General features: G+C 35.3%; 1 protein-coding gene across 3 annotated transcripts in view; it reads left to right on the top strand.

Moving 5' to 3' along the window:
* wwox (WW domain containing oxidoreductase) overlaps positions 1–26,527 on the top strand; it is a 379,609-nt gene that overhangs the window by 183,223 nt on the left and 169,859 nt on the right. Inside the window, exon 9 of one of the 3 annotated variants that reach the window (XM_088614155.1) lies at positions 12,566–14,008. The exons of the other annotated variants lie outside the window; for them this stretch is intronic. Coding sequence (XP_088470281.1) covers positions 12,566–12,616 — 51 coding nt within the window. The 3' untranslated portion in view covers positions 12,617–14,008. Of the gene's footprint in view, positions 1–12,565; positions 14,009–26,527 lie in introns of those variants that run through there. 3 annotated transcript variants of the gene reach the window in all.

The following is a 26,527-nucleotide window of genomic DNA, read 5'->3' as shown; positions in this document are numbered from 1 at the left end:
GTACAGAGCCCTTTTTTAAAGCAAACAAGATAATTTTGTGGTCTACAGTGTGGTCAAAGATGTACTTAATGTACAGACAATTAATTTATCTGTAGTCATGAAAGCGTTTATGCTGTTTTGGCCATGAAATCAAAAATGTAACAGTATTACATCTGTGTCTACTCCTGTTTCTTCTCATCACAGTATATAATTTGATACATTATGCAGGACATAACTGTAATTATGATTATTGTTGTAGAAAGCAGCAGTGATAAGACTGAAGAAATTCCTCATTTGTAGAATGACTAGGAACTGGAATGTATTTCCAGAGGTGGAGGATCTGTTCTTTCTGGAAATTCCTTGAGTTGTGAATGAGGGATCAGATAAGAGAAGAAAAGTGGTACAATTACTTTATAATTAGCTATTTATGTGAGCCTAGTTTTACTTAGTGGGCTTAAGCTGGATCAAGCCTTTGTTGTTCCACATTCCAGTTCAGATCTAAAATATATTTTTTAAACCACCAGCAGATCTTGTTTGGTCTAAGGTCATAAATTAACTGTTCTTCTGTCCTTTGGACATGGGAATCATCAGGGTGTTTAAAGTCCACTGTCTTATTTAAAGAGACTTGACCAGCCTCTTTGGAGTAACCTCTGTTGTGTCTCATTGCTGTGCTAATTATTTTACATCACAAATTAAGCTTATTTTGCCCAAGGTGAAGACCTTACCTTTAGTCATGATAATCAGACACTGCAACCATTGTTTTGTTAAGTATCCTGCTTAGTTCAACTTAGCCAGTCTCATTACGTTTTTAAAATCAACTAATATTCTACAACATTCCCTTTTTCTAAGCATTCAAATTGTTTTAAACATTTCCATGCAATTCATGATGTTCCTGAGATATGTACAAATAAAGAACATACTGTACATCTATTTATTAAATTACAGTAGTTGTTTTTTTCAGAATTAAGGTTATTGAGTTTCAAGATACCCTATGATTACACATTACAGGTTTTAATAGATCTTCTTGTAATACAAGCTTATCTAGATATTCAAATTCATTACTGTTTGAAAGGTCAAACTTGCCTAATATGTAGTACCTGCTCAAGAAAAAATGTGTTTTAAGGGGCATAAAACTGTCCTTCCATGATGACTTTACACAGAACTGGTAAATTGCGGTCATTTAGAAGTTGCAGTGCATAATACATTGTTACTATATCAGAAACACTTTTGAATAGGAGCTGCAAATGATAGGTATAAACTTTTTATAAATTACATTATATCTAAAGTATTGATAGAGTGGAATACCTGTGACAATAACTAACATATGTTGATCATTAATTGTATGTTAGTTACAAAACTTTAATCTAGACCATACCCCTAACCTAACCCTAGGGTTAGCGGTATGTAACCGTTTTTCATAACTGCTTTTAACTTTATTAGTAACTTGTTAATAGATTATAGACCCTTATAGCACAGGCTTAAACATTAAAACACTAAATGTATGAATTACTGAGTTAATGGGTTTGCGATGTTAATCATCATTCTCTCCATTGTAGTTTCCTGAAGCACTGTGATGTTTTTCTGAAATTGGGGTGATTCTCTCATCAGCACTTATTCAATCCCTAATATAATCACATTTTTCTGAAGATGCCAAATTGTTGATGCAAATAAATACACTTGTTAATGTGGAATAATTTGAATAAAAACTCCAACAAATAGAAAACAACAATGATTTATTGCATTTTCCAGCATTTGGCATTTTTGCTTCAGTTCAGCTCAGCTCAGCCTATCGCAGTCATGCTTAGACAATATTGGTGTTTTAGCTTCTTATATCTTATTTATTGTTTCATCTTAAATACATATCCATTATGCCATATAATGTTAACCCTAATGCTTCCTCTTTTACATAAGAGGGACAAAAGAAAAATATGGAAAACCTTTACTTGGTGTTTGTGTGCAGGAACTGTTGCAGTGCTTGCAGTTGCATAAATAAACTCTGAAGATAATATTTTTCAACGCAAAATCGATTTTCATAAGGTTACATTCTTAATGTTTATTCCACCATCCTCCCCTGTTTATACATTCCAGAGTATTAAAAGAGAGATTAAATTTTACGCGGCTGAATAAAATGCAAACACAAAATTATATTTCATTTTCCAGCGCAGACTATGCATTGTCATTTATTTATGAGATTTTTTTTCTCCACCAGGAAATATGGAAATTCTTTCTGGTAGTGTATAATATTGAATTCAGGACATTGTCTGACAGGACTTGTGCTCTTATTTCTGTTCTATAGTGGGTAAAATGGCATCAATATTTTGTGGGAGGGTAGTCCTGTTGTAAAACTACATTAGTACTAAATTACATTGCTAAAAAAGCTTGCTGTTGTACCAGAAACTAATCTTCTCAATACATGCTTTTAATATGCAATTTTATATGTACTTCAGTACTTCACACATAGTTAGCAATGATCTGAACTAATTAGAGGAAAAATAACACAAAGATTACTTGATTGCACATTATTTTTAAGTACAAAGGTACAGTAGTTCAAATAGAAACAATAAAGTGCTTTTTATACTCAATACGTTTGTACTTCACAAACTACAGCAATTTGGTGACAAAAAAGCCTCATGAGTCATGAGTCTTTCAAATTGCTGTAAATAATTTTTTGATAACATGAACATTTCTGAAATTCTGATAAACATGCCATGTTATACTTGTTCCGGTTATTTAGTGTGAGTAAGAGTAAATGTAAACATTTCTGCATGTAACAGTGGTTTCACTGAAGATGTTAGCATACAAGCTCTTTAATGTGAGGCTTGACCATCTCTTGTTCGTACTGTTCTGCTCCATTTGAAGTTTAATAACACGAGTGTTAGTCAAACAGGCATGTGCTTAATCATAAAATCTCCCGTTTGCCAAAATTCGTACTCTGTTTCATGTATTACAGTCATAAAATCACAGATATTTTATGGAGCAACAGACATTTTAATTAAATCAATTATATTGATTTTAAATACAGACTTCAGCCTTATAGGTCTTTGAAAGAGCTTTAGTTTTATTTAGCGTGGGGAGCTGCATCAGCATACAAGCAGCAAAGGAACAAGTAGAGGTTAATTGCACAGTGGAAGAAGTGAAAGAATGAAACAGGTTTCAGCTGCTGAGCCTGTGGACTCGCCTAAGGAGTTTCCATAATAAAAAAAGCTACTTTTGTCTTGCTATTTTATCTTTTAGTTGTTGTAGAAATAACCTCTGCTTGTTACTTTTATCTTTATTTCCCAAAAGGCTTTTGTTTCAGTTTTAACGGCTTGCATGTTAAAGCACCGTTAGGTACTGTATGACCATCTAGTACTTTCAGCCGAAATAAAACCTAAGCCTGGTACAGAATTTCTTAGGGAGTGTAGAATGACACATGATCCAGTAGAATGCTTTTGTTTCAGAACTTTGTTTTATAAATTATGTAAACCCTCATTGAAATCCCTGTTTATGATAGTATGTTCATTTTGCAGTTTTCCAATAGTCTTGTTAAATTCATGCCACCATGAATATTTTGGAGCTTACCTCAATCTTTGAAATAGGACTCCAAATTCAACCTAAAGCTCAGCTGTTTCACATAAGTGGAAATTAATTAATTTTTTTCCCTCAGACTATGGTGCCATAGGTTTTAGGTTTTAACCTGGACCTGAACACATTAGATGTTAACTAAACATCTTTCTTCTGGATGAAACAAAGGTCCTTGTCACTTCACATTTTTTCATTCATACCTTCTTGTTCAGTCTGCCAAAAACATTACATGTACAGCTGAAGTTTATAGCTCCTTTGTTTGCAGACCTCATTTTAAGGCTGTCAGAACAATGCGTAACGGCAACCCTATAAGGAATTCTGCAGAAATTATTCTACATAATTTACATTATTAATCAGGTAAATATCAGTTTTCTGGTAGGGATATGAAATCCATCATGGGATTTCAGTTGACACTGATGAGGGCATAGTACATTCAGAAGCAGGGAATCATAAGGACACGATTGCACACTGTACATTGGAGGTGTCCCCACTGGAAGAATGAGGGACGTTTGAGTAATTACAGTAGGATTGTTTCATGAATGTAAGAAAAGTTTAGTACAGAGGTGTGCAGTTTTGCGGAACACAAAGCACCTTTATTTTAGGTTTAATGCCAGAAAATATGTTGTATAAATTATCTTTCTTAAGTCCTTTCAAAGACTCCTGTCATTTGGAACTTTGCTGTCTGTTCATGTGTTTTCCCTCTATGTCTGTAACTCTTGATGTGTTTATTTTTATTTAACAGTGTACATACAGTAATCCCTATTATTTTGTTATCAGCTTTTTCATGTAAAAGGACAATTTATATGTATCTCTATACAGTACAGTACATTTGTTTATGTGTACAGCACTCAGAAATTTTGCTTTCATTTTTTAATTTGATAAATGTACACACATTTATGAACAAACATAAATAGCAGCAGCATTACCACCTTGCAGTCTATCCAGTCGGTTTGGCAGGTAGTAGTTAATTGATACAAAGGTGTCATCCAACCATTTCTTGAAACAACCTAGAGTATCAATCCCTGTTATATGGCTAGGTGTGCATTTTGTTCCACACAACAGCAGTCATTTGGGTAAAGAAGGTTGCTGATGTACAGTAGGGGACCAGTAGTTGGTGTTCTTACCTCTGAACAAGAATTTTGAAATCGGTGCCCCAATGTATCATCCAGGGATAGTGTACAGTAGGTTCTCGATAACTGGGAATTTAACATTCACAAATTACTTGCTCATTCGCAATCGCGGTCTTGGTTAGAAGAGGAGCAGAGTGGGATGAAATCAAGCTGAAGTTTGCCAAGTGCAACCTTTAAATTAGGTGCGCAACAGGCTGGGATCGTGAGATGAAATCCAACTAGGGAGTGAGCTTCTCCCTGCTCCCTGCCCAAGGACCCACTACCCAGCAGCTGCAGCTCAGTGTGGGCTTGTCTTGCTTTTGTATTGTAACAAATACTCCAGGTTCTGTGTCATCAGTGTGGGAAATAACAGGCTGGAGGCTTTGTTGCCCTTTTCATTACAGCGGAATGTGCTCATTGTGGAGCTGGGAAGGCAGAGACAGAAACTGTGGGCATCGTCTGGACGCAGAGCAGGGATTCATGTTGTTTAATTTAACTGATTACTTAGTGTTTGTGGTAACTGTTGTTTTTTTTAGTTGATCAATCTTATTTTAATAAACTTAAAGCCAATTCATCAGTACTTTAATGATCACATAAGGGAGGGTTACTTATGCCTTTTCACAGTACATACTTGTACAGTGCTATACACTGCAGTATGTTATGTGACGGTACAGGGGTGGGCCAGGTTATATATGAATTTGGAAATTTGCAGCAGCTCTTTGCACTAAACCCTCACAAATGTCAAATCTGTCAGCTAAGACATTAAACCAGGGTTCTGACTTCTTGATCATTACGTTCCCTTGGTACTGTTTATAAAAGTATGGTGTTAACCCCCAGTGTCCTGGCTAAATTCCACCATGGGCTTGCACAAATATTCTTAATTAAATCCCCCCTGTAATTTAATTTCTCACTTCTCTGCCTGGTCTATTGTGCAGTGGGACTGTGGGCATAGAATGGCCTAGTGCTGGACTTCAGTGGTGGATGTGAAGGGTCCCCTCCTTTATGGAAAATATTTTGGAGACTTTGAAAGTCAGTACTGTATATACAGTAGGTGCAATGTACAGTATATACACATAAGCAGCACACATACTGTATAATATTTATACTGATTTATACTGATGAAACACAGTGTTAAATATTTCCAATGTGCTTGTGTCACATCTCTGTATTATTGTCAGTTTTCTGAAATACGGTGGCAGAATCTTCTGTGGTGTTAATTTCTGTTTCCCTTGTGTGGTAGAGCAGGATGACAGTGTACTTAAAAATGACTGAATATGCTAACATGATATTTCTCATATTGTAATTAGGAAGAGTCAAAAAAGTGTTCTTTGCTCTGCACACTTTATTTAAAAGGTTACTGTCTCAGATTAAAAACTGCTGACACAAGTTACATATGCTCATTTAAGCTAATTACCAAACTGACAAAGTGTTAATTAAATAATGAAATGTACCAAGAATAAGACTATTGTCTTGATTGGGACAGTGGTTAACAGCGAGGAGAGGAAGATCCTCACCATGATGTACACAATTAATAGACACACTTTTCTTCTGTGACTTTAATAATGTACAAGGCACAGTGAACTATGAATGTAGTCAGGTGAAGATATTGACTTTTTCAAGTGCCTTAAGGGATTTGAAATTAATTAATATGTGCATTGCACATAGGTTTTGCATGTGAGTAAGTGATAACCATATGTGGATTTCATACATTTTTCATTCAATAGCCTTGCACAATGCTTTCAGTGCTCATTGAACTTTTTATAGCACAATAGAAATACAGTATGTGAGTCTGTGTCATGGCATGTCCTGGCCATTTTGTATTTGTGTACTATAGATATAAATACACTACTAATATGAATAGTTGAAATACTTCATACTGTAGATGAAAAATAATTGCTGCCAAGTTTTGGGGGATACATTATTTTATATTTTCACACGCCAAGTTTAAGCAGCAAGATGAAAACACAGAGTCTCCATTTAAAAGTAGTCTCCATCAGAAAGCATGTCAGTGCATCTTGTTAGAATTGTCTGTTTGAACGGACATTCTCCAGTGTCAATAGTAGAGGCTGCTTCCTAAGAAAGATTTCTCAGGGGTGCCACTGCTGTCTTGTCTTTCAGTGTTTGCCACAACCACAGTGCAGCACAGAGACAGTCATATGGAATGGACATACAAAAACAAGTTAGAAAAATTATTGCATTGCAGCTTATCTTTACACAAAGTCTCAGACTTGCTCAATACAACCCCCACTCTCTTCTCAAGCTTCCCTTGTTCGGAGGTTTTTCATTGTCAAAGCTAACGATTGCTAATTTGGCAGCTTTTAGCGTTCTTATCCTGTGGTGACACCAGCAGTAATTGGACCTTTTTTCAGTCTTCTCTCTGAAAAGCAGCAGAGTTTCATCAGGGGGAAATGGGATAAAATGAGAATGAAAAGGAAGAGAGGGAAAAATTTCCAGGCCGTTGCCTATTGATTCTCCTTGATTGTGTGCGTAAGGGAAAGCAAGATTCGGCGTACCTAATTGTGATTTTATTGACTGTCATTTCTGTCTTGTTTATGCTGCCAGGGACCGTTGCTCGTCAAGACAGATGGGCTTCCTTCACCAGGGGTCCTGTTTGTAATCCGCGTGTCTTCACTCCCTATTTTTAGCTGCTTTTGAGGTGTCTCTTCAGTGATCTTTTCTGCTGTGTACAGTGGTCCTCATTTCAAAATGACTGCAGTAGCAGAACATGGAATGATATATAAAAAAATAAACAGATATAACTACAGTATATAATTCATATAATTGTGATTACATTTTCTAGGCTGACTTTATGTTTATCGTTATACAGTATAATTAATCTTAACAGACTGCATAAAAGTGCTAAATCAAGGGTAACGCATTAGTCCTTATTGTAGCCTGGGGTGCTCATTCTGCATTGCAACAGTATGCATACAGTACCTATCATGTGTCAGCCTGAATCTGCCTCCTTCTAAATCATTAAATCCACAACAGGACATCAGCACTACAATCTCCCTGATCTCCCCTTCACAACTACGGTACAGTGAGCATTGATTCCTTCCATGTTTCCAGTGCTGCTGCCGCATCATCTGGCCTGACTATCCATCACTAACTAGCAGGAAAAGAGACATACAGTATCTGGAACAGAGGTAACTCACATACTAACACAAAATAAACTTCAACTTGCTATGTGCTAGATGAGCAAAATGTAGGATAGAGTGGAATCAGATGTCTACATTGATATTCAGGCAGTTTAAATTTTTAGCTCAGTTTAAAATTCTTGCACATCTGCAAAGCAAACAAGCCAACCCAGCTGATCGACAAATCATGTGATCAACTACTAGACCATGATTTTAACAAGTTGCAGCAGGTTCAGAACTCGCTATTTAGATGTTAATAAAAACTAAAAAGCAAAATATGAAATCTTTTTAGCTTACTTGCACTGACTCCCTCTGGATTTCATATTAAAATTCAAAATAGTGCTGCTTACTTTTAATAGCTTGAACAGTTTTGCTCCTGACTACATTAGTGAACTGTTATACACCTACACATAATTTGCACTTTTTGGAGTCTGACATTTTTTTCAGTTTCCAAACAGAGCCTTCTAATGCTGAGAGACTCTGCTTTCTCTCAGTGGCTTTCTGTTCCTTTGCTGCAAGACTGTGGAATGATCTCCTGAACCCATATCTTGCAGGTTTTTCCAGATTTCACATTTTCAAAATAATTTTATACTCTCTTTTTATTGTTTAAATGACTGTGTCCGTGTGCCACGCAATGAACCGATGTCTTATACAGGATGTACCCTGCCAGTCCATTGCTTTCTGGGATAGGCTCTGGCTCCACTGCACAAGGTCTGGACACCTCTGCTCTGAAAGCACAATTATAGTTTAATGGACAACAGGAGAACAGCAGGAATACCCTGTAGAGTATACAGTATGTTGACATTTGAAATGTGGCCCTTTTCCAGTGTCGTAAAGGATAGACCTTAAAAGTTTGTTATTTTTGATATTATAATTATTATAAATGGATTTAGCTGACCTTATCTCTCACTGTAACAAATGAACTGCATTAATAAAAAAATGTTCTTCTCATTTTAATATCTGATACATCCCCAATGCAAGTGCATGATGTAAAAAGCTATAGAAAGCTGTTTTAGGGAGATAAACACTTCTTACACATGAAAAATGAATGCATTTTCTTCCAAGTTTCCCCTTACCACTACAGCACACCAGCGTTTTCACACAGGGATTTATTTTTCTTTCTTTTGGTCTGTCTGTCTCTCTCTCTCTGACCATGGTTCAGGCATTCTGAATAGTTAAAGATAGTCCAGCTCTTTAGATGTTTTACTGTACACCCGCTGTAAGGTGCTTTAAGATACTGCTTTAAAATGTGCTATATAAAATAAAGTTCGTTATTATTACTTCAGTTTTAAAAAATATCGACACAGATACAAAGAAGTACTATGACATGTTAGTGTAATAGTTTTTAAGGAAACGCAATTCTTCTCTTTTCAAGGTTAAAGTTGGAGCCCTGGGGGTCTCATTCATGTCAATGAGTGTTAGGAATAAAAGGGGTGAAACACTTCCATGAGTTACGCAGACTCTACCCGATTTTGCTTGGTTTTTGGTAGCAGCTAGTGACAAGGACACTTGTTTTCTGAATTTCAGAACTGATTGCGTACTGTTTCACACAGACTTGCTGATCATTCAGTCATGTAGGCCTCCTTCAGGCTTTTTTGCATATTTTGACTAGTTCTGACATGAGGGGATGACGGAAGATAAATATTTACAACACTTTGGGATTTTATGAGTGACATGTATTAATTTTACATTACTAAAATCATTTTATTTTTAATTTTTAAAGGGTCTATTCAAATTGGAACAGGAAGTGTCTCCTTCACAGCATTGTAGTTTTAAATTTTGTGCGTGAGCTGAACACATTTTCCTGTTTTGAAAAAAATACATTAGACTCAATGTGATAAGATCCAAAAGCATAGTGCCACTGATTGCAATAGAAGCCTTTAATATGGTTGCTACTCCTCTAACTCTTCAGCTGTTTGCTGAGTGTTCTGCCAAAATCCATTAGCAGTGATCCAGAACTGAAAATAAAGTCCCACCTTCAAATTTACTTATCTTCACATTTTAAAATTATCTGCACAATTGCCTAAGCTTTACCTCCAGTGGTTTCAGGTGAAGGGTGGCACATTACCGATCTGTAATGTCTCTAACTCATAAAAGCATAGAATCTGTGGTGCGTTGTATGGGTGTGTGGGACAGTTCATGATAAATGTAGCTCAGGCAAGACTTGGTTCACTTAGAAGCTCAGGTAATAATGATTATAATAATGGTTAAGTTTACCTTAACCAAGGTAAGACTTGGTTCTCACAGGAACTGTCCTCTCTCATACTTGAGAAGACAAGCCCTTTGTTTTCCACTGCTGAAAACTTTAATCAGATACCTGTATACAATGCAGTGTAGGCCAGGTAGGTGCAGCAGTTTATAAACTGCTGTAGAAACCTGCTGTTCACCCTCCAAATACTGATTAATATGCACTGCTATTACTGTCAGTTTAAGAAGTTTCAAGATGTAATAAAGCTGTTGTATTATGGTTACAGTGTTGGCATGGGCTGCTTCTGAATTGTACTCTGATGTTTATGGCATTCACTGTGTTGGGAGGGTAGCAGTGCCCAGTGTCTCCAACTGATTTCCCATTGTCTCTTCAGATCGCTGTATGTACTAATTAGATTAATGTATGGTTTTGATTAAGGTCAGGAAGGAAGGTCACACTATGACTACTATTTTCCTGGGGTCTTCACAGTAGGCAATTGTGTGTGCTGATGTGCTAGGAAGTCTTCTTAACATGGCTTATCTCTGGAGACAGCATTAAATGTTACCCAACACCCAACCACCATACTGAGGAATAAAAGCATTGACTATTGATATCAGACACCTTACCAGTGCAACATGCTTTTAAATGTGTAAAAGCCTCCACACAGTCAGTATTATGCATGTTACCTACTCATTTTCCAGAGCTGTTTCTCACAGAAACCTTAAGGAAGAAAGTGTGTGCAAGATGAGTATAGAGGTCAAGGATAAATTAAGTTAAAACAACAGCAATAACAAAGTGATTTTAATGAGATTTATCTTCAGGTTGGAAGAAAGAGGAAGGAGTGCTTACCAGTTTTCCTGGTAGTTGTAAAACATAGTTCTTTTTCAAGAGAACATGAATACAGGAATTAAACTTGAGAGATGGGTACAAATCATAGACACAATAAGCTTAGTTTTATTGGTGCTTAAAATGATATCTATACTTTATCTAGAAAAAATATTTTTAAATTGATTTTTTAACTCACAGGCCACAGAGGATACATTCAAGTGCAACTCAATATTCTTATAAATCCAGAGCTCCTGACAGAATCACTGCTGGCTGCTTGTAGGGGAGGCAGTGCCTAGACATTAAAAGTAGAAACAATACTTTACCCTTTTTACCATTTTGAATACCTGCAGTCTTGTTTTATGTACCAATTCCTTTTTAAACAGTTGTATTAACCTCCATGACATAGAAGACTTATTTGAGGTCTGTTGCCAAATTTGCAGAATACTTTGAAATGTGTTCGGTTGATAAAATGAATGACATACTATTAAATTATTTTGATTTAATAAGCTTTTATGCGACTTCCTTTATTTTTAAGAACCATTTTTACATTCCAGTATGGCATCTTATTCGGCACTATTTATGAAAGCCTAACAGATAATATTGCCCCTGTGATGGCTGTGTTTTTGTTTATGTGTGTGATTATGTTAAACATGGGAGCTTTTACTCTATCTTTAAGTCACTAAAACAAAAATAAAATTCAGGATTTTATGTGGCAATTTTTTAATAAAGATTGCAGTTGGTTATTTTATTGCTGTCGTCAGCAGACTTTTATCATAATCAAAGTCTTGCTTTTTTCCAGACAGCACAGGAAAAGCGAGTTATGTTTAGGTCATGTTTTGTGGAATGCCCTTTAATACCGGAGCTTTAGAAATGCAATTTTCACTCTTCTGCTTATTAGAATATGAAAGTATTGCTAGTGCCTGTCCAGCAACACTAATCTCCAGACTCCTCTTCATGAATTAGGCATGAAGCCTCGAGTCAATGTGCTTTAAAAGACCTATGTTTAGGGACTCATGGATTTTCCCTGAGCAAAGAGAGAAACAAATCCATAATAAGGAGGATTTGATTTTTCAAACATCATATTCATCGGGAAGGAAATTATCTTTTTTTTTATTTCTGAAAATAATGCTTTCCGTTGCAGTAAGTGAGTAATCAGGAGAATCTTATAGAAGGATCTCAAGTAGCTTTGTATGTGAAAAGAGCAGGAGTTGTTTAATATAAATAGAAAAAGGAGGAAAACTATAGAGAAATAAACTCAAGTCCTTCAGGGTACCGGTGCAAGCATGTTATTGTTCCATGCTTTACTGCTGGTAAATTGTTTTCTGTATGCTTCAAAATCGCAAGTGTCATTAAATCAAACCTCATTGTTTTATTGTCCTCTGACTTGTACAGTGCATACAGTATTCCCTTTTAATATACTCATTATTTTTATTTTTAAGGTTTTTTGGTTAATTGTTAATTCTTTTTTTATTTGCTTCAATATCTTTTTTGGGGGGGCTGAATAAAAAAGAAAGCCAGAGTACTTCAACTTAGATAACTTCCAATACTGCACATCATCACAGATAAAGAGTAGAAATGTTTTTATTGTTAATATTATTTTTCCAGTCAGCTGTTATGCCATACAGTGTTAAACGGAACATCACAGATAACAGGATACCATTTGTCCCATCACACTCATTCTGTTCTGGTTCTCCATTGTCCAGTATTAGTTGTTCTGGAAACAGACACTCACGTGTAAACGTTACACATATAATCCTAAGGAAGGACGGAGCCCAGCCCAGCCTCCAGGATGTGGAAAGAATCCCACATGAACATAAGAAGAGCGTGGAAACCACACTTAACCGGACATCGCAACCCAGACTGGAACAAGAACCTGATCCTGTTGTGCCAGTCACTATACTGTGCCACTTTGCCATCCTTACACCTTGACCATCTGGATTTTGTCATTTACATTTTTGTTCTACGTTTTGCCAATTCCATCACAATTCCATTGTTGTATTTTTACCCGTGCTGATGCTCACTTTTCACTCCTGAAGTGTATAAACTTCAGGCAGTATAAACTAGATTCCCTGACAGTACTACACAAAGGTTTGACTGTGGCAAGTATCTACTGTATGAAAGACATGATAACAACAACAAGCTTGGGATTATAACTACAGAATTTTTTTATTTCCTAATCTTGGCTATTTTTTATCGTTTTTTTTTCTGACGTAGAGATGAAGAAACTTTAATGCCGACAGAGTCCGTTAAATTTTTCAAAATTCCAAATCTCAATCTCTGTTGAAGACGGATTCAGACAGCTGCAGGGCAGACTTTGTATCCCTTAAGCCAGTAATGTATTCGTATTATCTGGATTTTGCCATGACTTCTAGTAATGAGCATTAATGCACTAGGCCTTACCTGTACAACTGGGAAAAAACACAAGTAAAAAAAGGTAAAAAAGAAGAGTCAAACTCAACCCTTAATTGCAATATAAATTGGTTTGCATTTTGCTGTTATTTATGCTCATTGATTAATGTGGGGCTGCATAATTTTTCACTTGAAGCAAACTGTTTCTGTTTAATCAGGCAATAATAGATTCATCTGCCGTGTTGTTGTCAGTTTTGCGAGGTGTTACTGTGTTTTAATATGACAGTGTATCTGTAGCCTGTAATAAATGTAAAACAAGTAGTTTTTGGTCCCTGTCTTTTGACTTTCAAATGAGGCAGAGCAAATCCATGCAGAGCTGCAATCAAAGATGAAAGATTAATATGGTAATAAATATGAGAACCCAATCCACACAAGGAAAGTGTCATAGTAATGTATGCTCTGGCATTTCTCAAAGGCACATTTGCCAGCTCTTCGGGTTTTTTTTTTACCTTTATCTTTGATTTTGTTGTTTGTTTGTTTGTTTCCATATGCCATATTTTTTAGTTTAAATGCACCAAAAAGAGAAATGTAGTTTAGTTAACCTTATAAGCATGGGGATTTAAGAGAAAATGTTCAATGAAGCTTGTAATTAAGCATGATGCTTTGTTGTAACTTCTGTGCACCAAGGGCAGATGACACTCTTATTGCATTGTTTATATTCTTTTTACTTCTTTTTTGTTTGTCCTTGCAGTGAACTACAGTCATCCTCTCAATTTATTTTTTTAAAGGACAGAATGTAAATGTTGTAAATCTAAATGTAAATTGTATACTCCTATACCTTTAAAAATAAAAAAGCAATACCCTGTAGCTCCCACTACAATTTGATATTTTTTATATTATTATATTATACAGTATTGTTTTCATTTATATTAATGTGCTTTTGTAAACCATCTCCAAAATTAATTTAATCACTTTGCAGGCTCTAAAGTATTATCAACACATTTCTAATAATGAGAAAGTTTTATATTTCATACTTTTTTCACAGTAATAGAAAAAAAATAGCTACCAGCACGAATTCTACATTTCCGCAGCACAGGATAATTTAAACCACACTGCCATGTAAAAGTAACTGTAAACCACTCAGCTGCTGTTGATTGTGGATATCTGTTAAGTGATATGCTGTGAGCTGGATAAGTCCTTGCCAAAACACTAATGCATATGACCACACACTGTCAAAGCTCTCTGCACTGGAGCCCATTCCTCACACTGAGGTTGGAACACTGAAGGAATGGAAATAAGACTATGTATGATTTACACTGTGAATAATCCCAGTTCTTATTTCAGTTTAAACTGCTCCAGCTGAGTAAAAGTGAACAATCTGCTGTTGCCACAATCTCAGGTGGGTTTACTTAAAGTCCTGGAAACACCCAACACAACTTACTTGGTTAGGGACATCGGTTAAGAATTCATATAGTTTTCATTGAAATGTAAAACTTAAAAACAGAAAAAGTAATTCAGCCTTCAAAAAATTGCTTCTAATTAGAAGAAATTATCATCCAGTAATTCTGTTTGATGATTGTTTCCAAGAGTAGAGCTGCTCATTGAGCAAGACTTAATAAGTAAATAAGAAAATGCAGAGCAATGGACCTTAGTGCTTTTGTTTTCTTGAAATAAAAAATATTTATTATTCACTCCATTTATGTAGTGCTTTTACACACCTAATCCAGTATTAATGAATTAGAGCAAATGCACTTTAACTCTTAAAGGGGTTTCCACAAAAAAAGGGGCACCACCATCTTGTAAGGTGCCGAAACATAATAGTAGTGCTTTGTCGTCTTCCAAACACACATTATAGAAGTATAGATTATATTAACATAACAGCATTTACATGTAACCCAAGCTTTTGAAAGGCATAAGATATCCCTCAGCAAATAAAAACAATAATACATTCATAATTACAAATATTAGCCTATTTCTAAATAAATTAAACCAAAATGTTTCCTTTGATTAAAAAATCCTGTTTTCCTTGACGTTGATGGACAACATTGTTCCTTTAGACAGGATCCTGGAGGACTGATAACATCCAGGAATAGGAGAGAAACCTGACTCTGTACTTGCTTGTGAGTCTTTCTCTCGGTGTCTCTAAAAGTGAAAAGTCACGTTAGCATTCAGCTATAGTGGCAAGATACACTAAAAGTATGGACTTTTGAAGTGTTTTTTTCCACTTTCCTCATCATGCAGATTAAACAATTCCTCAAATGTGTCCCAGGTACGATCTGTAAGAAGTTTTTATTTATATATTTTCTTTATATAAATAATTGTTTTGACTAAAAGTATGCATGCAGCGCTTTCTATAGATTAAAAAGGTCCATATCAACTGTTTTTTTTCCAAATTTTCTAAAAGCGCCATTTAACTTTTTTTGTTACTTTCCACCTTTAGTTTTCGTGGCATTCAAAACTTCTAGAGTTTCCAGTCTGTTGAGACTCATCTCTGCTCATTTTCTGAGGTTTGAAAGAGATTCTAGGAAAGAACTTCTTTCATATCAGCAAGTCAAAAGCAGTGCCCATGTGTGCAGGCTGTCTGTACAGTCCACTGTATTTGTTTCATTCGCTGTCAGAGGATCCTTAGTTGCTGTTTTCAATAGCAAGGAGCTTTAAGGGAGTCATGCACTTGTCTGTGCTTGGCGATGCACTGATATTTGCATGGAAGGATCTTTCTTGAGCTGAGTAATCAGACCTGTTTCTCAGCCAGTCATTACCAAGCGCCATCTGTGCAATGCTATCTGGGATTTTGCAAATGAGCCTTGTTCAATTTCTACCAAGTCAAAAAATATTTTCAATATACGCATTGCCACTTAGATTAAATCTGAGGTAAATAATTACAGTAAGTAATTTAGACCTTACATACTGCTTTTATCAATTGTAATGCTGATATGAGATTCTGCAGTGTTCAGCATCTAAACCATTTCTTATTAATTTTGTAGGGTATACTGGATGCTCAATAATGTTTGCACAAAAGTTCTCTTTTTATATATACACTATATACTGTATACAGTATATTATGTACTGTATATACCAAGCCCAATTTGTGCTCAGTTCATTTTAGAAAGAAACTAAGCGATCAGTTTTGGTAAAAGCTAGCATTTTATTGCAGTCTTACATGCTGTTTGTATCACTTCAGCCATCTTCTTAGTAATTGTGTTTCCTCCACTGTTTATTCTTCCAGATATAAGGTAAAGTTGTACTGCAGGGGGTTTTATTTGTAGTATGGTTGTCTGTATTGACCTCCCTCACTTGCTTTGGGCATGAACTGTTTTCACTTTTTGTGCAAAGCTGTTGCCAATGGCTTGACATTTTTCATCCATCTCTGCATTTACGTTGGGTTGGTTTTTCATAAAACCTAAATTGAACCAATCTGTTAGCTTACTTTTAAACTTATACTCCCCTCTCGAGCACATACTGTACCACCAATTCAAACCCTGAGTTGCAGTATAATTTGCTGTATGATGCTCCCCAGTGATCTTAGATATTTTAGATATCTTGCGCTTTTTGGGTGCTCAATAATTCCCTGAAAGTGAGTTAAAGCCAAATAATCTAACTTCTTCCAGCATAATCTTTTATTATTTGGGTGTGTTAACCTTCTAAATACTGTTTTACACTAACAATACAAAGAATGCAAAAAATGCTGTATGCATTACTTTTTATTATTCTGATTTGGACATTTGTATCACAATATGGATCTGAATTGATAATCTTCAAGTTCCTACCACGTTAGCCAATTTCAATACACACGACTACTTTTCATGTCAGAAAGTATACATTGTCTGGTTGTGGCAGCCCTTTTTGCTAGTCTTGATTGTCTGCAGCCTACAGAATAAAGCATCATCTTAAAAAGCCTCTCAACAGAAAAAAGAAAAAAAAAGTCTTTGGAATACAGTCCCCAATTCTCAGAGCCCTGGGTTAATTGGAAAAGAAGAGGCCTTAGCAATCAATAGTCCACTTGTTGAGAACAAGTGAATTGCTCTTGTGTTGAGTGTAACTGAGCGCTTGTATACTCTAGTGAGCAGCCTTTGTGTCTGAGAGAGAGGTGAATACTATATAAGGGCCCTGCCTGTTGAGTGCCACAATAATAACAGGCTGTGAGTTCATTTTCTTCTATAACAGACGGACAGAGGGTGTCCTTGTTTGGGAATAAAATAAAGGAGTCTCTGCAAAAAGTCAAAAAAGGGAGTGCTAAGTAAATGAGTGACGTGAAGACATTCTTTCCATTTCCAGCAATGCTGTGGGTGAAGTGAATATCAATTAGCCGTTGAGACTAGGTTGGTGTTCAGGTGCAGCTCTTTTAGAGTTATATGTACACAGAAATTCACATCTTTCACATCTTCTGCACTTCAATAATAACAACTTTTTGGTGTTAATCTTTACCTGTATATTCAGATTACCCTGTACATAATGAAGTGACAGGCTAGTTTACCTTTTTATAATAATTTTAGTCAATGTAATGTACACTTCATTGTCTATAGTCAAGACTTTTGACTTTTAGACTGAATCATTTTTATATACAGTAGATCAGGATAAATGACTCAGAGTAAGATTTGCCATTTTGTCATTTACTTAATTGCATAAAAAAAGACTTCTTTCCATTAAAATGAATCAAATAACTAGTTTATAAAAATACTTTACAAGCACTTTCAATGAGAAAACACCTGTACAATCTTTACACTGAGACAGATTGAATAAAAATAACTAAATGTAAACCAACCTTATGTATTTGTAGACACACTTATAAAATGTGTTTTTTCAGTTGTTTCTTCTTTACATCCTCCCTAACAAATACAAATACACAGCCTGCCTTTGAGAGAAAACCACCTTGGTCACAGGTCAGGTAGAGAGTCAGAGCATAGGCGAGCAGGGTGTTAAATCTTCCTGTCAGTGTAGCTTAAGAACCCTGACAAGGAGCAACCCCTCTGACACCAAGAGCCCGATCCCTCTCCTGGCTCTCAATTTAGGCCTTTGCTCTTCTGAGAGGAGGGAGGGGAGTAGCTCTGCTGTGGAGAGGGGCCTCTGCTTTGGTCGAATCCAGTCTGGCCCAGTATAGTGCTACTGGAGGCCCAGCCAAGTGGTGTCAAAATCTTCACCCTCACCTGTGCGGCCCCAGTGAGGAAATTGCCTACAGGAAGATTAATGGAGCCCACCACTGAAAAACTGTTGTTTCTTTAACTGAACCTCATAAAGGTCTTCTTTAAACCTTAATTTCCAAAACTGAACAATGGTATTTTTTCTATTCAAAATTTTAATAATCTGGGATACAAGCCTTTATATACAGTATATATATTTTCACTAAGTTGTGTGGTATGGACTATACAGTATATGCACGATATACTTTATTTCATATTTAAAAAATTAAAAATAAACTTTTCATAAACCAAACAGTTTTTTGAAGTATCTGAATATTTGTCTATTACAAGGCATGGACTGTTCACGATCTTAATAGGTTTGTTTTCCAAAATATTTGTTTCATGTTCCAGTCAGGTTCATGTCTTAGTCATATAGACTCCTGGTCCACCAGGTTTATAATTATAATTCTCTGTGAGTAAAGACATACTGTTATAAACCCGTTAAGTGAACACGTGATTCAAATAAAAGTATTTAAGATCATATAGTGTAATAAAAACCAAAACATCCTGGCCTAGGCAGGTATACTGAGCAACATGGAGTAGTGGAATAAACTCTGAACTCATAAAACAAAAGTTGTTGATTCAAGTCCCAGCTGCAAGACTCTTGTTTTATCCTTAAGAAATATTATCCCAGTTATCCCAGTCAAACTGCTGTACGTAGTTGGATAACATCAAATATTGGGGTAACCCCTGTGATTAACTAAAATCCCATCCAGATTGGAGAGACATATTTTCTGTCTACGTAATGCTAATAAGCCAGAAAAGGCTCAGGCTTATCTGGGCTAGCTAGGTATGCAATATATTGCAATATAGTACAGTATAACAAGAGCTGCACAGTACTCACTACTCGGTTGTAAAATACATCACTTGAACTGACTTCCATTTTTAATGCTACAGTCTGGCTTGGCAAGTGGATTCCATAAATAACACGGATTCCATAAATAAAAAATCTTAAAAAAACAAATTTATTATATAAAACCATTGAAGAGTGAGCTGCCTCTATATCCTAGAATGTACCGTTACAATAAATAGAATCTTTTTTTCTCACCTCTCTTGCAAAGGTGACGCAGACGACCTTTATTTAGTAGGAGGTAATTGTGCAGACCCTGGCGAATGTCCGATTGCGATCTTTCTCTCCGAAGAGTGCTGCTTCAGCAAGGTTCCTTGCCGCGCCATGGCAAGGTCCTCTCTTCATTTTCAAGGTGTCCTCATACAGTGCCTTTCTGAAGGCTTTTTTTAATGGATTCGCTTGATATACCTTCCAAATGGACTACTTTGAACGTTAATTCAGTTTCTGATAAAGATCCCTTTACCCTTCTTTTCATAATTCTTCTCAAGATATGAAGTACACAAGAAGGTTAGATGTGGCATCCCCCCCCCCCCACAGAAATCCTTACACTGTAGACTTTAAAAAAAGAGAGAAAAAAAGAATCAATTTAATTACTATTCAAGTGTAGAGCAGTGTGCAGGGTTGTACATACCAGAATGGAAGATAACTGTTTCTTCTTCCGTCTTCAAAAGAATGAATCTGTCTTTTTAAACGGGAAAATTGAACTCTATTCAGAAAGCTTTATCAAGACAGAAGGTCATCTCCAATAACTTAAAACATTTAGGTATAGATGTCTAATATATCATTGGCCCTGGCCTTTGAAAAAAAAAGTTATTTAAAGTAATTTTGAAGCTAAGTTAAAAAGGGTAGTCTATTTTGCTGAACACAGCTGTCTGAAAAGCCATGTTTCGTGTTTGTGTGCCCTAGAAGTCAGGGTCTTTGTATGTAATAATGAATTGTATGTTTGGGGAAGGTGATTTAAATAAGATTTCTTGTAGTTTCAGACGCATGGTTGCCTGGGTTAACCCTCAGGCCTTCTCAAGTGGCTTCCCCTCAAGGTTGGACTGTTATTATGACCTTTGCACACATGCAGGCTTCTGCAAACTGGTACTTCTACCATTGTTTTCAGTCATTCAGAATGAATCAATCTTTATTTCTCTTTCTGATAATTAACATACTGTATGATTAAGATGACTTTGAAACACCTTTCACATTCTGCTTCATGTTTCTATTGATATTGGGGATTTAAAAATCCACAGAGGTTTTCTTGTTATGCTAAAATAATACTTTTATAACATACATAATTATTTGTAATTAAATAAATAAAATTCCACAACACAGTCATTTTACATAATTACAGAAGTAATACAGAGCTTTACTTTGTCTCTCACTAAAACACTTTACCTCTCTATTGCATAAATAGAATACTGTACAACCAATGTGATGTGTCTCGGGTTTTTCTTGAATTTCATTTACTTTAAAACTTCAAACCACTATTATTTAAAGCCTGACAGAAATGTACCACTGTTCTAGAAGAAACCTGTTGTCCTACCACTGGCCTTTCTTCTGGCTTTGAATTTGTTTCCAGGGGATTTCCCCACTGTGTGTTTGGCTTGTGGCTTCTTTGTGTAACAGTGACCACCTTCTGTGGAACCCCGTTTGACAAAAAAAGACAAAAGTTAAAAGAGGATGGCCACCTACAAGATCAAAACAGAACAAGTGTGTTGTAATGTGCTTAGTGGGAGGATTTTTAGCTCATAATGCAACACAGGTTATGACTCATTATGAGAGAAAATACACCTACTGTCTTTGTTTTATAGTGTAGTTGTGGGAAAAATTAGTTCAGGTACTGTATGTTATGCAAAAGAAAATGTATGTATACCTAACATAAACAGTATTTATAGATACATGTATATCTACATATTTTCAATTTTAATGTATTATTTTTTATTTGGTTCATTTTCAGGTTAGTGTCAGTCTTTTTTGAGCTCCATTTTACTGTGAATAAATATCTGTAGATAAATATCTACTGTAGATATTGATAGTAAATATCTGATAGTGCTGCATCTGTTACAACAATATTAATGATTGTTTTTAATATGTTATAATTTTATTTAATCACTTTGTCACTTCATGTATAGATATAGTCTGCACACCAAGGTTTAATTTTAACTTTAAACAGCAATTTTAAACTATACATTTAATTCAACATCCACTTTTTAAGCTATTTGTAACCTATTGTATTTTCTGATTAAAAATTAAAAGTATCAAAGACGCATTATATTCATCTTTATTAGATTTTGACAGGATTTTAAGGCCATTGACATAACAAATATTAAATGTCTGTGGTTAACTTTCCTTTAGAAAAGGTAAGTTAAGTAGTGTAGTGCAGCAAATTTAAATATTATTTTTTTAAACTAAATGGCTCTTACCCTGTAGTGTTCTGTTCTGTTAGTAGACTATACTAAGTCATTTGTTGTACAGTTTACTAATTTCTAGGCATGGGGAAAAAGCATTTCTGTCTGTTGTGTTATAAACATTCTGTCAGTCTTCCCGTAAGAAATTCAATTAGCTCTATATAAGATTTACATAGCTTAGTAATTTCTATAATGTGTTCAGCATGTGCAGATACTGTAGCTTTTCAGTTGATTTTTCTGCATTCTTTTATTATGGTACTGTTTTATTTCATTTTAAAACCTCCATTTCCTCAAGCTATATACAGTAACAATACAGATGCAAATCACAACTAACTATACTAACAATAACTATATGCCTGCTGTGAAATTTAAAATACTTTTTTAAAGAGGGGTGAATTACATTCAGCAAACATTCAACAGCTTTCTGCATATCTCACTAATACAGAGTTTAACGTTTCAGAAATTGGAATGCATGTAATATGTCTGTTTTAAAATGTGTAACAAACAAACAAAATGGTGATAGTTTAAACGTAATACCTGTATACGAACTGTCCTTAAATTTTCTCAGTATACTGTATAAAAATATACATAGGATAATATACTATGCAGCACTTGATAAAGCACTCATTATCACTTGAGCACATTTATACAGTATTTCTTTGCTAATTGATTTGGTACAAAAAGGTTATCCTTGATTTATTAATATTCTTGTATTAGAATACAAAACGTAAACAAATCTTTATCCATGCAATGAGACTAACAGTGCATTAAACACTTAACACCTTTAAGAGTATCTTATAATTATGAAATATGAACAGATTTGTCATGAACGTAAACCTTAGAGTTTCCTAAATTATTACTAATCTCTTATGATATATATGCATCACACTACTTCTGTAATGACGGGCAAATGTTTTGTCCTTTTCTGAATTGCACCCCTTTTCACATTACCAGTTAGACCTGTTGATGAAACCAGGCATTGTTTTTTCATGTTAAGGAAGGTTTCAAAAAGCAGGGGCTCTGTGTGCAGGAGTGCTTTATTTCAGATGCCCTGATCATCAACCTTTCACATAATCTTAGTGTGGTGCTTTGGATTCACTAGTCTTTTTTGCAGTTTTTGTGGTTACAGTTTTAAGATTGTAATACTCCATAATCACCAACATGATTAACTACTAGTAGAAGGAAAATTAATGATTGAGTCTAACCTCAAAGGTTTTCTGACTGTCCAGTTCAGTATTAAAAGCCTTCTCACAAGTACAGTATTGTGTTGATATTTGGTCTTCCGTAGATGGGATTGTAAAGAATCTTTTTCTCATGAGGTACAGAAGATGTGCTTCAGCAAGCCACAAGTGTTTGTAGCTGAGGATGTGGCTTAGTGTTTATGCATACTATTAGCTCATGCAGTAAAAGACTTGACAAGTTTGCTGTCTCTTATGCAGCCTTCAAATATGATACTTCACATTCAGTCATACTAAAATTAAAAGGTATAACCATCTGTGCAGTTTATATACTGTACCCTCGTATTTTAATTTGATCAGAAAAAGTTCAGATTTACGGATGGGAATAATTCATTGAATTAGTTGCAATCATCATGCATAAGATGGGTAAACAACCTGTAGTCATAATACAATGTCACTTGTAACCCATGTGCAAAAACCCACTATAAGAAATTATTGTAGTTAAAATTTTGGGTTCTAATTAGTGAACTTAAAAACTTAAAAAAAATATTTTTCTTTTTTCATGTGCATACAAAAAAAAATGTAATATTTAAGGCACATATGTTTATAATTCAGCACCACCTTAAAGTGAAAATTAACATACCAATGAAACAAGCACACCATTTTTCTGTTTTTGTACAGTAAGTGTTGTGTCTTTTGTTTATAAATAAAATAAAAGAAATGTGAACTGACACAGGGTCACAAACTGACGATATTATGATGTTTTCCCCACAGATTAGCAGTTTCTGTTGTTCGTCCTAATTATGAGTGTGGAAATGAAAACAGCCTAAAACAAATGCATAGCAAAATCACCAGAGGAGACTAAAGTGTAGACTTCAGGACCCTCTGGGCTCTCATTTGGTCTCACAGTGAGTGTGTTAATTACTACTTGTGTCACACTCACTGTGTTATTGTCTTAGGGTAAGATTAAAACAGGATACAATAAGAGCCTGCAGTTAACAGAAACGTAATATGTTGTCATGTGACAGTACACATTGTTTACTGCACAAGAAAATAGTTGAGTGTTAACTATACTGTACTGTATATATAACACCCAGACTCTTACTGAAACGTTATCACTTCCTTTGTAAGCCTTGACCTAATCATTATGCCTTCAGTACAGCTGTCTTTCAACAGGATCAGTTACAAATAACACTAATGGGAAAATCTGCAAAATTTCACTGGCACTACACCTTGTGTTAAGAGGAGAAATATTAACCATCCTATGAAAAGCTGACATTTTTAACATATAATAGCCAGATGCCGCCCTATGTCAGAGAGGAACAGCCCTGCTGTATTCTAGTCAGTATAATTAAGCAATTTTAAACTGCAAGGTGTCTTTATCCAGATTAGTGAGAATAATGAGATATAATGAAGGTAGCTATGAAAGATATGCTAAGATAGATATATATATTTTAATTTGACCATAAAATCAGCATATTATCTTTTTTTAACAGTATTATTTACACAGACGTTCAGACATCTTGAATTTATTTTAAAATTATAATATTTTTAACCTTGTTTTATGTGTTGTCTTTACTAATATTGTTCAATGGCTTTAGTAGTTGTTGCTGTTCATTTTGTTTCTTTACAAGGCCTTGTATAGGGAACTAATTTATCTGGTGTATAAAGGGAAAATATTGACTTAATATGTTTTAAAACATGATAAGATATTGCATGATTGCTCTGACTTCATAACAATATTAATATTTTTTTATTTGTGAGACACTTTTATATTAGTTTTAAATTTTCAGAAACAGAGCAAAATAGAAACAAAACAACATTGTACAATAATAATATATAAAAAAATAAAATGTTATACCCCTACCCCTCTGTGAACCATTGTGCTGTTTTGTGTGAGAGATGCCTTGGTGTTGATAACTGCTAAGAAATCACCAAAGCAGATTACTGACAAGGGTGCATATAGCAGGGCAATGGCTTTTTAATGTTGACCTTCCCCTCCCTCCTACAGACGTCATTCTCATTGTTTTGTTTCTGAAAGGGGAAAAAAGGGACTAGAATTACAAGAAAGTGCGTCTTTTTACAGACAGTGTAATGTCGCTACTGGTGGGAATGGTGGGCAGTTAGGAAACATTTCTGTAGATCTTAACAACTTAACCTTTACATCTTCTCTTTCATCTGAAGTACATGACTCACCTGCAGGAGGTCTAATGATTCCCACTTCCAAAGCACCCCAGGTGACCTGTCTCGGGGTCAGCCTGCCCCTTATTCTGTGGGGCTCCTTTTCCGTTTCTTCTTTTTGCATTTCTGCAAATTACAGCCCTTACTGTAAAATTAGTATTTATCATCGTGCCACCTCAACGTAATGCATCTGTAGATTGCAGAAAAATGATTTTCTCAAAATCTGTTTTAGATTTCATTCCTCCTGTTCTTTTGTGGTGCATTTGCATAGAAATACTATTTGGTGAAGTAAATTTAGAGGGCATCCAACTTGCAGGTTAGTAGTCTGAGGACATTTTTACACCTGATGTTTAAGAGTTCTGCAGAGAGAGGCAGGCTACCTTAAAGCGGTCGGGTTCCTGCTTTAGTCAGTCTTTCTTCCTTTCCTACCTTTCATCTTGTTTGTATTTTATCTTGCCTTCACTGTATTTCACTTCTAGAAGGGAATTATATGAGGTGGCTTTGGTTTTTTTTTGCCATTTCTGTGTTGGTTACTTTGATCTTAATGCCAGAATCAGTGCCTCTAACCTACTCAAACTTTCTTTCCAAATGGTTACTTAGTGGTGGTAAAATGGGTTCTTTCAGATATTTCCAAATTGAATCCTGTACTAATTACTAGGTGCTAAACTTGATAGATTTTTAGCATTTGTAGGCCATCACTCTATTTATATTGTGTTTACATAAAAAATAAATGTGGTTATTAATTATCTTTCTGTGTCATTTTAATTAATTGATTGTTCAGGACTGACTAGGATGCACTAGAGCGACTCTGACTGTTGCATAAACACTAAATCTCCTGATTAGTGAGAACCTGTTGAATATCAATTGAAAATCAAGAAAGACAAACACAAAGTAACCAATACATTCTGCTGGTCAGAAGAAGAGTGTCTAATCCCTTTGCTATGTTGGAGCAACACCTCAGGTGGACCTACTGATTGTTAGTTTGTGAGTATACAACAAACTAATGTAATGTGAAATAATGCGGAGATCCCAGCGAGGTCCAGGGAGGTCTGAGCAGGAGTGTCTAGTTGCTACAGGACTAAGGAGTTACAATCCCTAATTACTGTATGTGTTTTAAACTGTCTTTTAACAATTGAAGATGATGATTAAAAGTCATTTTTTGGTTATACAGTATTATGGGACTAAAATCATGCCCATGTTACACATACACTTTTCCATTTCACAAAGGATAGCATCTGTTTATTCTCAGAAAACATTTTTCTCTTTTATCATACCAGTGCAACCTCATATCGTATTTCACAGTCACAGTAACAGAATCATTCAAAACTGCTCACTTGCAGGACAATAACTCTAATAGCTTCTGTGAGTTTCCTATTTTTGGCGGTTTTCAGTATAAACAGACTAATCTAATGGCTGGCTGAACTTGTCTTTATTGGCAGGGTTTCAGAAAGTCACTTTTTTCTAGTGTGTGGGGAATGCATGCCAAGAAAATGAAAATCTTTTTTTTAAAAGTAGTTACAGCTTTCATGAAACAAAACTGCTGTTGATGTTACCCATCTGCATGGAAGGAATAAGCATTAACTAAGGAAAC

Source organism: Lepisosteus platostomus, chromosome 20, assembly GCF_059453375.1.
Source record: "Lepisosteus platostomus isolate fLepPlt1 chromosome 20, fLepPlt1.hap1, whole genome shotgun sequence".
Lineage (NCBI taxonomy): Eukaryota > Metazoa > Chordata > Actinopteri > Semionotiformes > Lepisosteidae > Lepisosteus > Lepisosteus platostomus.
Note: the sequence above shows the minus strand (reverse complement) of the source record. Positions and strands in the feature narration are given on the sequence as shown.